Below are 15,593 nucleotides of genomic sequence, written 5' to 3'. Positions count from 1 at the left end.
TTGTGGGAATTTTAAGATAAAAAATAGCCTATAGCAATCTTGGATAATGTACCTTTCAATGATGAAATAATTTTTGAAATCGGTTCGGTAGTTTCGGAGATTACCCGCCTCAAACATACAAACTCATAAACTCACGAAATCACGTAGTGACAAACCCACAAACGCTCTTCATAACAATAGTATAGATTGCAAATTTGATTTTGTTATAATGTGTTACAAATAAATTATATATTTTTCTACTCTACCTGAATATATTTAAAAGTATTCTAACACTTTAGAAGCAAAAAAAATATATTAAGTATAGAAAAGAATCGTTTGGTGGCTATGAATCATTTTTATATCGCAAGATGTAATTTACGTTAAACTAGTGGGCCGTCCCGGCTTCGCTCGGGTGAAAACATAATAAATTATACCCCAAACTAGCTTCCTAAGGTGTCATTCTTTCAATTGGTGAAAACCGTATGAAAATCCGTTCAATAGCTTTTGAGTTTATCGCGAATAGACAGACGCGAGGACTTTGTTTTATAACATGTAAGGATTATGCCTTATTATAAAAAAAATACATTAAAAATTACAATACATTATTTCTGAATGGGCCATTGCCATTACTATTAATCATATGGAACCCCAAAAAATACATAAAAGACGACAGTTTCTAATATTATACAGGAATGCCATATATATCGCGGGCGGAGGTGAAGTTTATTTTCAATTCCGACAACAATGCGCTGTTTTTCTCACAAACTACCCACTTAAATATAATGCGGGTGATACCGCGTCGGCGATAGGGTGTTTTTATTCTTACGATTGGGTTTTATGTTAGAGGCATTAGCGGATTTTATACGCTTTCGAATGAAATTACATATATTTTTACGGCTCCGGGTTGACATAAACAAAGCCATACCAATTGGTATCTTAAACTGTAGTTAATGTTAATTTAAACATAACTTTGTTTGAAGTGTTTATGATAGAATTTCTGGCTGTAATTTTACGAACTACTGGCTAACCACAATCCTATTTGAGAATATTTTAATTGACCAACAACTGTCTAGAAAATCTGTCTAGAATTTTTTTATGCATTATTCGATATTCATACGACGCACACGGGTGGATATTCTAGGCACACGCTAAATCTGGGGCGTTACCATGAACCTTAAAATACGTAGCATCTTTGTTCTCTCTTTTTTACACGATGGGTACACGAAATGGGAAAAGAGACAGCATATGGGAGGTGAAATTCATGACTGTTTGATCGCGGCGTGTAGCGTTTCATTAGTGTCGCATTTTTTTTTAAATAAAGAATCATTTTTAATAAAAAAATTATATTATTTTTTTTATTTTAAACATAAATTTAACATTGTACCAGTACTTATTTATAAAATAGGATAATTAAATTGATTACTGTGTATGGTAAAATTTAATAAACACTAATGATAGCCCACGGCGGCGTTCAAAATGCTCGTGAAATTCAGCCATGGGCGCTAGTAACGCGCTAAGTGTTTGGCCACAGATGTAAAAGGTCAGCCATGGCTTGTAGTAACCAAACCTCTTATGATTTGCGCCACATCCCCCAAGTCCCCGATGGAAGTATTTTATTTAGAAATATTGTTTCGGGACAGACGTGACACTTCTATAGACATTCGCTGAAGATAGCTCAGGTATTGAGTCGAGAGCCGTGCCATTCGGGTACGCCCCTCGCATTCTTTCAGATGGCAATGTTCTGATATCCCGCTATTAATCATTGCGTGTTTTCAGAGTGGTGAATACGTTTTCCTTTTATTTTTTGTGAAAAGGTATACTCACTTTGATAAATAAGACCTTTATGTGATGGTAATGGTGGCCAATTTTTAATAAATTTCATAGGTTTACTCACGTCAAGTGTTTTTGGTTGTCTTTTTAGCTAGGCAACACGATTAACTGGTCATTCAGTACCGATTTTAATAATACAGTATATTTTTTAATGTGTCCACAAAATTGACAAAATAAAATTACATTTTTATGCCCTGTTATAGGCACAGGAATGGTACCAAGTATACTTAGTTAATTTATTTAGAATAATAAGTTCTGTTTTATGGAAAGACATTTATGTAAAATTTGAACATGGTACTGCATATTATCTACATAATTGCAGCTGCAACACAAAATCAGCTCCGAGCTGCAACCTGGGAGCAAGATTCATCCAATATATTATTTTACCATCCTCCCCTTGAGATCTAAATTTATTCTAAACCATGAAACTAAATACGGCAATATCCTACCCTGTTGCTTTCAGGTTAGTATACCCGATACTGCGGTGCATTCGTAGCCGGATTACTTGCTTCATTAGAGCCACGTACTTCCTCTGGATAATAGAGCCTCCTTATAGTTTACTAGTAGCCCGTCCCAGCTTCGCTCAAGTAAAACCATAATAAAACTTTCACAGAAATCACCGTAAATATAATCAGATTTAATTCAAAATAATTAAAGTTCAGGATTCAAACCATCAATAGTAACAACGTGAATTTAATATTGTTTACCGCTGTCTACTTTAGTTGACGAAATTTTGGATGGGATTATTCGTTATTTCTTTTCACCCTCATTTAACTATCCTAAAGGTCAATTTTTAAAAAATCCTGAAACACGCGTTTCATTATTTCTGTTGCATAGCATTTATGCCAATTTTCAAGTAGATCAGTAAAGATTTTCGTTATTTTTCATAAAAACTTTACCCTCAATTTTTACCCCATTAGGGTCGACTTTTGAAAAATTCGTTTCTTATCTGAGCAGTACATAATAACCTAAAGCTACTGATCAAATTTCGCGTTTATAGCTTCTATGGTTTAGGCTGGGCGTTGATTAGTAAAAAACGCTTGTTCTTTTATATATATAAATTCTTCCATTAAAATCCTAAATAAAAGCTTGTAAATATTTTTACAAGCTTTTATTTAGTTTCATCTGTCCCGTTGTCTGTAATAAAACCTTGCAAGTTAGATTTCTCCTACATCCAGTTGTCCTTTGTACCGAAGGGTGAAAGTAGAACGATTGGTAAAAGCACATATACTATTTGGGATAAAATACCGTTTGTAAAATTTGACCGATTGGGAAAGTAGACGGATAGTTCCGGAGTTGAAACTTCGCACGTCACTTCGGTTTCCATGGCAATACGTTATATGATAAGCATGACCAGATAGTACATCCACCATCGACTTCCAATGAGGGAACTCCTCAACGGTTTACATTACGGACATCGGCTTTTTGTCAGGCGTTAAATGCCCCAAAAAAAACTTGTTTTCATTCGTCTTCGCATGTTCCCGGCTTCGTTCGGGGCTGTGGTGTAGCGAAGTCCAGTGTAGGCGTAAATAATAAACTTTAAAAATTTGATGGTTGGAAAATTTAAGTGAACGCAAGATTCATACATATACTGTACGTACAGTCTATTTCTTATTATATTAATTTTAATTTGAACTTATTTTCGTTGTTCAATAGAGATATTATACAAACACACATATTATACATATATATATATATATATATATATATATATATATATATATATATATATAGGTATATATATTTTCCTTTCATCAGCACTTGATCACAATCATAATATGTTTCAGCATACCTTTTGACCATGTACTTTATTGTGTACTTACATTATATTACTGATAAAAAATTATACATAAATTTATATTTAAAAAATGGTAAGCCCTTCTGGCATAATAGGGACCAACACTGTTTGAATGAGTTTCTTTCGGCATTTCTTCTCAGCAGTGGTCGTTCCGAAATGCTAGTAGTTTGTAGCTTTGGTAAACATCATTTAATTTAGAATATGACGTGAAAAAGTGCCTGTGAAGGCCTAATTTCTGAATAAATGATTTGATTTCATTGATATAAGTACTGCCAACGTATTACAACTGTTTTAAGCTCAAGGAAGGTAATTTATTGTCATGAATCTTGGCATCTATTTCGGGTACAAATTTAAGCAATTTTGGATGCTCTAGTAAACTACTCAAGGCAGAGTGGCAGACGATGAAATTTCAACGCTGTCGACTGCGAAAGATTAGATTTATGCGTTCGTCATTACGGCAATTTGCATTCGAGAATGATGATGTATTTATATATGTAAATCTTTAATGAAAATTCTATAGCTCGTTTGGAAACAACAAGGGTCTTTGGTCTTGCTCGTTACTGTAATGTTTCCGAAATGTTTTTGCTTTGTTAAGTAAAACAATGGTATCATAATTTAAAATGAGAGAAATTCACGTGTGATTATAGTTGGAGAAATCTAATATAGTTTCAGTCTAGTAGTAGACCTTTTTCAAGGCGAGTGCGACTCCGTCCGCGCCGCGATCTATCGATATCGATAATCCGCGATGCATCGATAATCACACAATATGAGTGACCTCCATTTTCATAATGGTGCCATTACTAAGAGTCTAAAGTAGTTCAAACAGCATCCTGACAACAGATTCTTCCCGCATTAAGTCCGTACAATGTAAAAAGCAATAAATAATAAAGACAAAGACAAGATTATTTATTTGCAAAAACATGAGTTTACATTTTTTTACAATGTGGTGTTAAAAGAAAAACTTAATCCTACATGTTTCACCGTCCACGGGTATGCAAATTTAAATGCAGAGCATGCTATCATCCCACAAAACAAAATCGAATAAATAAGTAACTAAATTAACTAATTTTTAGATAAAAAATTAGTTTCTAATCTATCATTTAAAAAAATCGTTCAAATTATAATAACATTTATCAATCAGCAAGGACCTGAGGTGCTTTTTAAATAAATTCAAATTCTGATATTTTTTGTGGAATTTTGTTATAAATTTTAGGTGCCATACATACAATAATGCCGTTTTAGAAGGGTGTAAACATAGCCAATAATTATCCCGATGATTTCTTAACACAACATCACAAAGTCGTGGGTATAAATTATTTTTTATTTCAATTTGAATTTTAACTTTGCCCCATCTAAATAAAGTTTGAAGAGAAATACATAAATAACAATCCAGCGGTCTGTCTGTCCTTATGTACGCATAGACCTTTTAAACTACACAACAGATTTTGATGTGGGTTAATTACTAGATATAGTGATTCAAGAGGAATGTTTATATGCTCTAATATTGTTTCCGTGCAAAACCGGCGTGACTCGCTAGTGATAAATAAAGTTTGCATATAAAATTAACAACCTTCAAACGATGGATAGTTCAAAGAGCTATCCATAGACAGACTTCAATACTTCACCGATATCGAAGCATTTTCAACGCCAGAACATAATCTCGACGCAGACAAATTAATTACCTTTGAAATCCCGAGGGGGTAATTTGCTGGATTCTCCCCTCTCGGAACACAACACCTCAGCAACGATTAGCGTAACAGGGGCAGTCGTAGGTTTTGTCATGATAGTTGCGAACAATTGTATTTTCAATATCATTCCATGAATGACATTCAAAATTAAAAAATACAAAAAATAAATTCAATATTAAAAAAAAATAAAAAATGATCTGCTATATTGGTTTTCTAGTTAAGCACTATGGTTATCCTGAAAGCACACCACTACATCATAATAACGAATTTAGCCGCTGAGTGTATCATCTGATTGCTAATTATTAAATAGCTAATTACAATCCTTTTAATATTATAAATGCGAAAATTTGTTAGGTAATGTTTGTTACACTTTCACGCAAAATCTACTGGGCCGATTGTTATGAAATTTTGTACACAGGTAGAACCTGGAATAACGTAGAGGGTACTTTCTATCCCGACTACCGAATACGAAACGGGAGCGAAGCCCCGGGGCGCAGCTAGTATTAATATAAACTCCTGTACCTTAGCAAGTAAAGTTTTAACAGTACCTAGCTACTTGAGACATTAACTGTCCCACAAGGCGTTTGGATCCGGGCCTTATTTACAATGCTGCGAGTTGGTAATTTACTGGCACTACTGGAGACACGTGCCGGTTGTTTCGGCATACAAATTGCTATAGTATCCGCAGCCATTTTCGTTAATTGCCCACAAATTCTCTCGGGATAGTCACATCGCACGCCCGCCTGAGTGAATACAGACGGCTTGAGTGAATACTCATAATTGTGTTAGTAACAACAAATCACTGTTTAAGAAAAACATATAATTTCTTTGAAACATTTATCACATGACAAACATTAATATATATATTTTTTACGTTTTATAGACTGAAAATGGCGTGAGAAAAGCATTGTCTATTGATTAGAATGATATTCTTGATATTTGTGCTGGGCATTTTGTTCAGCCTAACATTATTAATTATCTATTGTGATGCTCATACACTTAGCATCAAAAGTTTTTATTTTATAAGTGTATCTAATAAAACAATTTACTTATGCTAATTGCACTGATATATATCAGATATATGTATATCAGATTTGGAGCTATGGAAAATTATCAATAAATTTGTAACAGACTGATTCGCGTCTCGTTCCGCACCGTCAATTCGCGCGAATACTACGCAAAATCATAATTAATTCCCGTTTCAAGGTATAATGATGTTAATGATAGCCTTTATTAACAATCTTTTATAAACAATAATATATTATTTACATATACCAAAGTATACGTAAGATTTATTGTATGAATATCAATGAATGATAAATCATTTAATAGACACCGATTGATTGATTGCGCCTTGCGTTCCCGTACAGGCTTTCCCAATTGATCTCCTGAGTACCAATATAAGGTACTGATGTAATATTTAAGAGAAGTTTCCTCGTTACAATGGAAAAATATCAATTATTTAATTTTCGGCCACTCTTATGTCCATCATCTTGTACTCATTCACGCGGCCCGGGGCGTTAGATTTCGCGGGAGGCCCACAAATGATTCCCGCGGGATCCCGGACATAATTACAGTAATTCATCCCGTGCTCGGCCGTCCGGGATTAGGGCAAGGTCCACGATTTATTATTTAATAGCGGCATGATTAAAAAACTTCAGCCCGTGTTTTACGCTGACCGCCCTTTATTTGGTCCAATCAATCTTTTGCACCTATGTTTTTGTCCGAATTGTATGTACTTAGTACATCGTGATCTACATATTTTTTGTTTCCTTTGCAATACGCAAAGGAAATTTTGTATAGGGTTCTCGACTTGTTATATTTATCAAACATGTAAATTGCCAACATTAAGTCTTCACTTAAATTTTCTATTATATCAAATGTATAAATTATTACCATTTAAGTTAGTTCTTGTTTATTATTTTTTGTGTAACCAAATCACAAAAGAACAATTACAAAAATAATTACTTATAAAAATTCACGCGGACGAAGACGCGAGCAAAATAAATTCATAATAATAATAAAAAATCTTAACAAAACCAAAAACAATAAATGCTCTGAAGAAACAGCAATCTGATTCCTCATTTCATTATAAAAATCTAAACGGGACGACCATTAAAATGTGTTTACGATCCATCGGCTAATTATTTTTACGACGAACGTAAACACGATCTAGATTGTACGCAATGGATGCTTGTCATAAAAAATATGACGTCATTAATGTAATTTTACATTTCTCTTTAAAACATTCTAACAGCGGGGAGGCGAGAGTTCACGACTCTATTTTATATTTACGATAAGTTGAGTAATTAAACTTGTTTCGTAGACAATTATTCTTTACAGTCGTTATTTAGTTATGTATTTTTTGGTGACGGTTTTGTTTTTTAAGTGATGTTATTCGTGTTTGTGAGATGTAAAAAGAAAAGGAAAAAATTTCGTACTTATCGCAGCATGACTGTTCGCTTTCAGTCAAAATCGTTTGAGACATCCACCTGAAACAAACAGAAAATCAATCAATTACAAACTAAACGTTCATTCAAAAATTTGATGGTTGAAGATTCTGCTTTAATGTTGACTTGCAAGATTCCACTTAAACAAACATGAATTCACTCATACATACATTACAAGTTAAAAGCTTGTTAAAATGACGTATAAAGTAATTAAATAAAAATATAGCCCACATATAGAGGGAGCTTGTCGTTTTTAAAATACCCACAAGCCTAGTAGATATTCAAGTGTTACACAAAAATACAATTTTTAAAAGTATAATAGGAGGATCAAAGCTATCTAACAGTTAACTTCTTACTTTTTTAACTGTCAGACTTCTCAATTTTTAACCCCCCGACGTAAAAAGAGGGGTGTTACAAGTTTAACGTGTATCTGTGGGTGTCATGTTCACAAACGGCTGAACCAATTTTCGTTTAGCTATTTTTTTGTGTCATAGACAAATTTAACCCGAGTGTTCTTAGCCATGTCTCATGAAAATCGGTTCAGCCTTTCAAAAGTTGTAGCGAAATGAATATTGAAAAGTCGGGGTTTTTTGTAATTTAGCAAAAAAAATTAAAATTTAGTCATCGACATTTTTTTTATTAATTTACAAAGTAAACATTAACTAAAATGATTTTCTCGAGACCCAACAGAAACCAACCTCTGAGTAATAGATAATTTTCAACACACATTACGATGTTGCGGAGATGATGATATCAGTACACTTTAACCAATCAGGTTATCGATTGGTTCGACGCGTCGGCCGTGTCACAAACTATTGAGATACAGAAAGTTGACAATGAACATACTGATTGAACCAAAATGTATTTTTATACTTCTTCTTGTCGATTGGACTGGCTATTATAAAGATTTCGACCAATCTGTTGCTAAGCTGTTACGCTTATGGCTCCATCGTGGGCCTCGCTGAGGTCCTTCATCGTGCAAAACGTGGATTAGTTGGGAAATGTTTTATTATACGAGTAGATAGACATTTACGCCGACTTTCCAGGGAAAGTATACTTAGTTTTATATACTTAGATATTGTTTTTATTGTTGTGAATAAATAAATAAGTAAAAATTTAATAAAACAGTTAAATCACACTAAATTATGTTTTGATCTCGATCTGTCGACGTCAAATATTGTCTAGTGCGACAGTGATAAAGAATATTTTAGCTTGAAGTATAATTAAACTTTTTATGAACAAGAGGGTAGAGTATTTACTATTTCTTTGACTTGTGCCACTACTTCTCACATATAAGGTAACCGGATCGATTCCCGGTGCAGAAATAACAATATAATTCAACCGGCCACTCCCACGCTACCTGCGGCCCTCCCTGAGGAAATCGGGGGTGCAGTGTGGAGGGGGAGAGGGAAGGAAACTTCTCAAACGATCGTAACTCACTAACTAAAAGATTTGTGGCCGCGTTTAAGAGGTCAGTTTTAAAATCACTATTACATTGTACTAGTGTAATGCAAGTGGTCTTGTAAAACTGTAATATAAATATTTATTTTGTCTTCCTTAGGAGTTGAACATTTGAAAAATAAAGTCATAAATTTATGCGTAAAAGCACATCGTGAAATTGTTAAAATAAAAAAAAAATGCACAAAAGAAAAAACAATTGGAACCGTTTTAGACGGTTAGCGGTACAGTTGGAAATCGTAAACCTCCGTACGAAAGCGATCACAGATGCCAGTAAAAATTGCTACGTGTTGGAGTAAACTTTTTTTTATTACCGAGCGAATTAGCAGGGCCCTTAAATTATTGCCACAATTCGTTCGGAAGGTTCGCAATGTTTTGTATTTCGAAAACTAAAAGATTTTTTTTTTGGCCATTCTTAAAATATTTTTAGGTAGAAATAAAAAAGGTAGTACGTAGTATTTATTTTTGTGCTGGCTGATAAGTGAAATTAAAAAGAAATTATATATTTTTGACTTTATAAGGCTGAAAAGCAAATATTAAAAAATACCATTTATAAGAACTCAAAACTTAGTATATATTTTTTTAATTCAAGTTAAATTATAGTAAGAAAGACGAAAGACTACATATTTCACACCTAAATAGGGTTTTAGGGAAGATTGTAGTAAAAGCGACCTCAGAGAAATACGTGTACACTCGTATCAAACGACCACATATAAAAGTAGTTGCATGTTTACAACATGAGCTTTGCTGCATTGAAATAAGGCTGTGTTACACGCAATACTTTTAGACGAGACGGCAGAGCTTATGTTTTTATCTTATAACACATAAAACTATACGAGAGTTTTCGGCAGTGGATATAACACAGGATTTTTCATACATTTATCCTACTTTGCAGACGTATAGGCTTGGGGAAATGACATCGGGAAAATTAATACTTGAAAAGGCGAATGTAAGTTGGATAGAAGATCAAGATGAAGAAGAAGAATATAGGAAAGTTTAGGTATAGTTAAACAGTAACAATTATTGGCCACTTGATACGATACGAATACTTATATAAAATTATTCTCAAAGGAAAAATGATGTAGAACCAAACAAACCAAGGAAGAGTGTTACGAGCTAATTGAATTGAATATTGAGATCGTGTCATATTGAGATCTGAAATGTATAGACGAGGAGAGAGAGAGAGAGAGAGAAGAGCTCTTAGAAGAAGCATATTTATTCACGTATAACACTAATTTTCTTTTTTTAATTTATACATTCTATTCAGCATCAAGGTAAGGCAATGGCAATGTTTATTGTAAATGCATCACAAAAGATAAATCATATTTCTTATTTGTAATAATATATTAAATAAAAATATGTTTGAATAAAAAAACGTAAGTTTTTTTTCACATTCGCCATCAAAATTGATTGCAGATTTCAAGAACAAATTTTGCTAATTTTGTTACAAATCAAACTAAATCTGGCTCAATAGTCAAGCGAAATAACTCGAGGGTTCTCAGTCTCCAGCTAAAAAAGGCAAAATAAAAAAAAAAACATCTAAGAAAGTGAACAGGGGAAAGTTGACATCGCCGAGTGGGTAATACAGACAACTTTTCCCGACAACATTCTCTAAGGACATTCTCTCTGATAACCTTTTTATTTTGAGCCGGTTCTTTTTTATTATCACCGCCGTGCGTCCTTACTTAAAGTCTTAGTACTGTAGTAAAAAAAACTTTGGCCAATGAAGCAACTTGTGACATAATTCTCAAAGTTTCCGAGCCGAGTGCGTTTCGGCTCAAGGGGAGCAATCGATAGATCATAATAAATCCGAGGGCCTATTTAGCCACCTGAAAAAGTACTATAAATAATGGTCAAAGTTTTTTACGAGAGGCGAGTTTTAATGAGATATCGAGAGCTTATTATGGCCCACGATACGAGTTGGTGAGAGCATAAACGTGTTTTTGTTCTTAAAAACTCAACTGTTTGTCTGTTAACTTATAAAAGGTCGGTTGTAAAAAATTAATAAAAAAAGAATAATATTCAAATTCAATTTTGTGCAAAAATATTGGAAATGCCGTAAGCTCATTATATAAAAATAAAAAAGTAACGAAATAGAATATTTCGATAGTCTGGGAATTCCGGTACGAGTATCATAAATACGAAATTTTATGAAAATAGTGGTATGTTGATCATTATTTTAGACACGGTTTCTTATATAAGGATAGTATTTCTCCATTTAATATTGTTTTTAGGGTAAAACCGGAACAAAGTATCATATAGGTGTGAAGATACGTTTACTCAGCGATGCTTAGAGGTAACAAGCTTAAATGCATATCAAATACTCGAGGTCAATAGTTTTTTATTGGTGAAAACCGTCCAAATTTCCGCCCGATAATTTTTGGGTTTATCGCGTACATAGATATAGGAGATGTAGTTATAACAAAATTTTGTAACACGCTGTGTGGGAGTAACTTATAGTAGGCAGAAATAGCACCCCTCGACTCACAGGCTGCCTGTACAGCGGTTATTGTACGGCTGCCCCTAAATTACGGTGTTTAAGTGGACTTTGCAGAATTTATTTCATTACACCCATTGTCGTACACTTACAGACCTGCTTCGTGTTTATTACGTACTTTTATCAATGCGCAAATAGAAAAATGTGTATTTGTTCTGAAATATAGTATCGTTGAGTTAGTGTCCCATAACACAAGTCTCGAACTTACTTTCGGACTAGCTCAATCTGTGGGATCTGTCCTAATATATTTATTTATGTGTTCGTTGGACTGGACAAAGCTTATTTTACATGGTAATAACATATTTTAATGTTAAATCTAATAAATTGCTAATTGTGTTTCACCGTGATTTTTTTGGAAAAAGAATATGATTTCCCAAAAGGTTTTTATAATATTATTATGACAAAAAAATAGTCTTCTTCAGATAAATTATTTTGAAATAAACGTTAGCCACTGCCAATATATTAAATACTTAGTAAGTAAATAGCATATAATAGTTGTAGTGTAGTGATTAGACATTGTGCTGGCTTGCTGCCGTCAAGAATGATATAAAATCCGATTGGGATGCTGAAAATCATGCGAAGTGGAGAAGAAGGAGGACTCTGGGCTCCGAAGCATAACAGAGCTGCAAGGAACCAGAAAAATGTTGAAATAGAGAGAGGTATATGCGCTATTTTATTACGCCCGTAGCGTTTTACGCAAAAACAAAAAACAAAATATTGAAAAGCATTAATCCATCATGAATGCATTATCAACAGAATAAACAGGAAATTGCCATTTCAAAGAATATACAGCTAATAATTCAAAAGAGGGACGGGTATTAGAACGGACGGACGGACACCTTGGCAGTAAACAAAGTGATGTCGTCACGAGACACCTGAGCCTTTCACAGAAAAAAAAAATAAACGATAGGGGAAATATGCAAAGCGTGAACGGTCTTTCAGTGGAGTGTTCGAAATATTTTCAGAAGCGGCAAACTCAAGTAGTAGTACTGGTGTGACGTCTGTCTGTGTGATGTTGATGACCGTGCGAAGTGGAGACGAAAAAGTAGAAGAGCGAACCCTGGGCTCCGACGCTCAACAGCTGAGGTAACAGACACCACATAAGTGGGAGAAATGAGGTGGTTAGGTGGAGTGGTTAAGATTATTTACCTGTGATAAAAAAGGTGTGATGTTCGAATTCTACTCGGTTCGTAGCATCTGAGTTTGTATATCAATCTGACTTATCCAACCATAAGTACACTAGGTGGTAGTGGGACTACTTGCCACTAGAACGTGCGTGCTAGTATTCGTAAAAGTCATGGCAGATGCCTTTAGGCGACTTGAATAAAATCTGTGCATCATCAGTGCTAGAAAATTAGAAAAAATAATAAAAAATTAAACGAATTCATATTTTTTTTCATTGCATGTGGCTATAAAAAGCACTTTTATGCCGCGACATTTTTCATATATTTCATTACGTGACCGAAACAATTCTTTTCAGTCCGCGGAACCCAAAAAAGAAAAAGTAACAGAACATTAGCTAAACAAAAGGCCATCCAGAGGCTCATAACTCGGGGCGCATTGTCCTTTGTCACCGTGACGTCGGCGAATCCAGCGCAGACGTCTGCACCTATATTATTTACGAGGACAGCTCCATACCTATATATGGGAAAACGCCAGAGGGCATTTTCAAAACGCCATTCAACCAACTATTTTTCATCTTCAATCTCTCTTATCTGGAATTATGTTTTATTAAAAACTTGAAATCAAAATCAAAATCAAATCATTTATTCAGAAATTAGGCCTTCACAGGCACTTTTTCACGTCATATTCTAAATTAAATTATGTTTACCAAAGCTACAAACTACTAGCATTTCGGAACGACCACTGCTGAGAAGAAATGCCGAAAGAAACTCATTCAAACAGTATTGGTCCCTATTATGCCAGAAGGGCTTACCATTTTTTAAATATAAATTTATGTATAATTTTTTATCAGTAATATAAGTACACAATAAAGTACATGGTCAAAAGGTATACTGAAACATATTATGATTGTGATCAAGTGCTGATGAAAGGAAAATATATATACTTATATATATAAGCTCAACCACAATAGAGGGAACCTCCCGACCCGATCCACGACGCCGCTACCGGTTTGACCATTTGAATGTGCAAGACATACTCGATCTCCATAATCTAACATAATAGATACCTATGTTTACTTGAGCGATGGGAGAATAAAAGTGAGAAGACAAAAAGTTCAATCGCGTTGACATCTGAGCTCGACGATAGTGTGTAGCACAAGACAGCATAACTAAAGGCGCAGCACTTCACATGTTTTTCTGAAAAAGTTTATTAGAAAGTAATTTCGTACATTTTCGGGGAGGGTGCGACGTGTGCCGATTACACTATGCCCCAGACATATTTTCGGGATGAAATCGGACGTTTCTCAAACAGTCCTGTTAGAACTGAGCATCGGCTCACCCTGGACGGTATGACGTCATTTGGTGCGAACGTAATTACATGCTTTCCACCTGGACCCTCAGTGATGCTACATAATTGAAACGTTTTTCTAAAATTTCGCGTTGCTAACATAACGAATTATGCAACCGCATGGAATTGAAGTCAAATCTAAACAATTATATAAACGTGATACAATGAATACAGTTGGTATAATGTTCAGTATTTTGAAAATGCAACCCATGTTGCTCTCATTTAGTACCCGGTTGCATACGCGGCTGTAACTCCTTGAAACCTGGGGTCTGCACAACAGTCACTAATAACCATGATCACTCGTCTTCTTCTTTTCGAATCTAAATAACAAAATATATTAATTCAGAGAAACTTAGCTTGATTGCAAAGAATAATAAGCAAAAATTTGTTATAGTGTTTACTTTATGGTTTGTTGTGTTATGGAAATGATCTTTCCAATGGCGAGTCTATTAATCTCAGTCCATTCAAGTCAATACACAAACATGTCAACAAGCTTCGCCCCCAGATGGATTCGCGCTACGATTGACTGTTCTCAGTCGTTCGGGGCGTGAATCTATCTAGAGCTTTTTTATAATATTCCATACCTTCTATTTCCCTTTCGCGTGTAAGGGCAGAATGTTTGTGAATCACAGCACGTCCCCTGTTTATCTTGCTTTTACGACTGTGACCTCAAGCCGGTGGCGAGCCAGGAGTGGGCGAAGCGGTTTTACGATCACGCAGGGATGGGCAAACAGAGCGTTTCCTGTTAAAAAACTATTTTTTTTTAAATAGTATAGTGGGATAGCCTGATTGTAAGCAAACACCGCATGGACACCAGCAACTCGATATGTGTCACCAGTGCCGTTGCCGACTTTTTGAAAAAACGATATACTTTTTTCTTGAATAACCCAATGTCGGAACTATTAGGGAACACCGCTGATGAAGATCACAAAATATGCTACATAAAAATCGTGTTTTAATTAAATTTTGATATATCAATGTGATGTCACCAAGTATTTCTGAAAAAAGGGACATCGACAAGCAAACATACGGATAATTAAGTGAGGATCACTTTTGATTTTCAAATCACTCAAGAGTGTTCATCAGTAAGGGTGCGGAACCCCTACCTTTAAATAAATAAAATAAAATAAAATAAATAAATAAATATATTAGGACAAATCACACAGATTGAGCTAGCCCCAAAGTAAGTTTGAGACTTGTGTTATGGGATACTAACTCAACGATACTATATTTTATAACAAATACTTAGATAGATAAATGTCTAAGGCCCCGGCCAATCGGAAAAAGATTATTTTCCATCATGACCCGACCGGGGATCGAACCCGGGACCTCTCGATTCAGAGGCAAGCACTTTACCATTGCGCCACCGAGGTCATCTAAACTTTGACATTTTTTATATTAATATTTAACTTTGAGGTATA

The 15,593-nt window shown here is 34.6% G+C and overlaps 1 protein-coding gene across 8 annotated transcripts in view; it reads right to left on the bottom strand.

Annotated features, from left to right (window-relative positions):
- LOC128676450 (CUGBP Elav-like family member 2) overlaps positions 1–15,593 on the bottom strand; it is a 335,766-nt gene that overhangs the window by 174,278 nt on the left and 145,895 nt on the right. For all 8 annotated transcript variants that reach the window (XM_053756570.1, XM_053756566.2, XM_053756565.1 and 5 more), the window contains one exon: positions 7,737–7,787. In XM_053756570.1, coding sequence (XP_053612545.1) covers positions 7,737–7,787 — 51 coding nt within the window. The remainder of the gene's footprint in view (positions 1–7,736; positions 7,788–15,593) is intronic.

This window comes from Plodia interpunctella, chromosome 16 (genome assembly GCF_027563975.2).
Source record: "Plodia interpunctella isolate USDA-ARS_2022_Savannah chromosome 16, ilPloInte3.2, whole genome shotgun sequence".
Classification (NCBI taxonomy): Eukaryota; Metazoa; Arthropoda; class Insecta; order Lepidoptera; family Pyralidae; genus Plodia; species Plodia interpunctella.
Note: the sequence above shows the minus strand (reverse complement) of the source record. Positions and strands in the feature narration are given on the sequence as shown.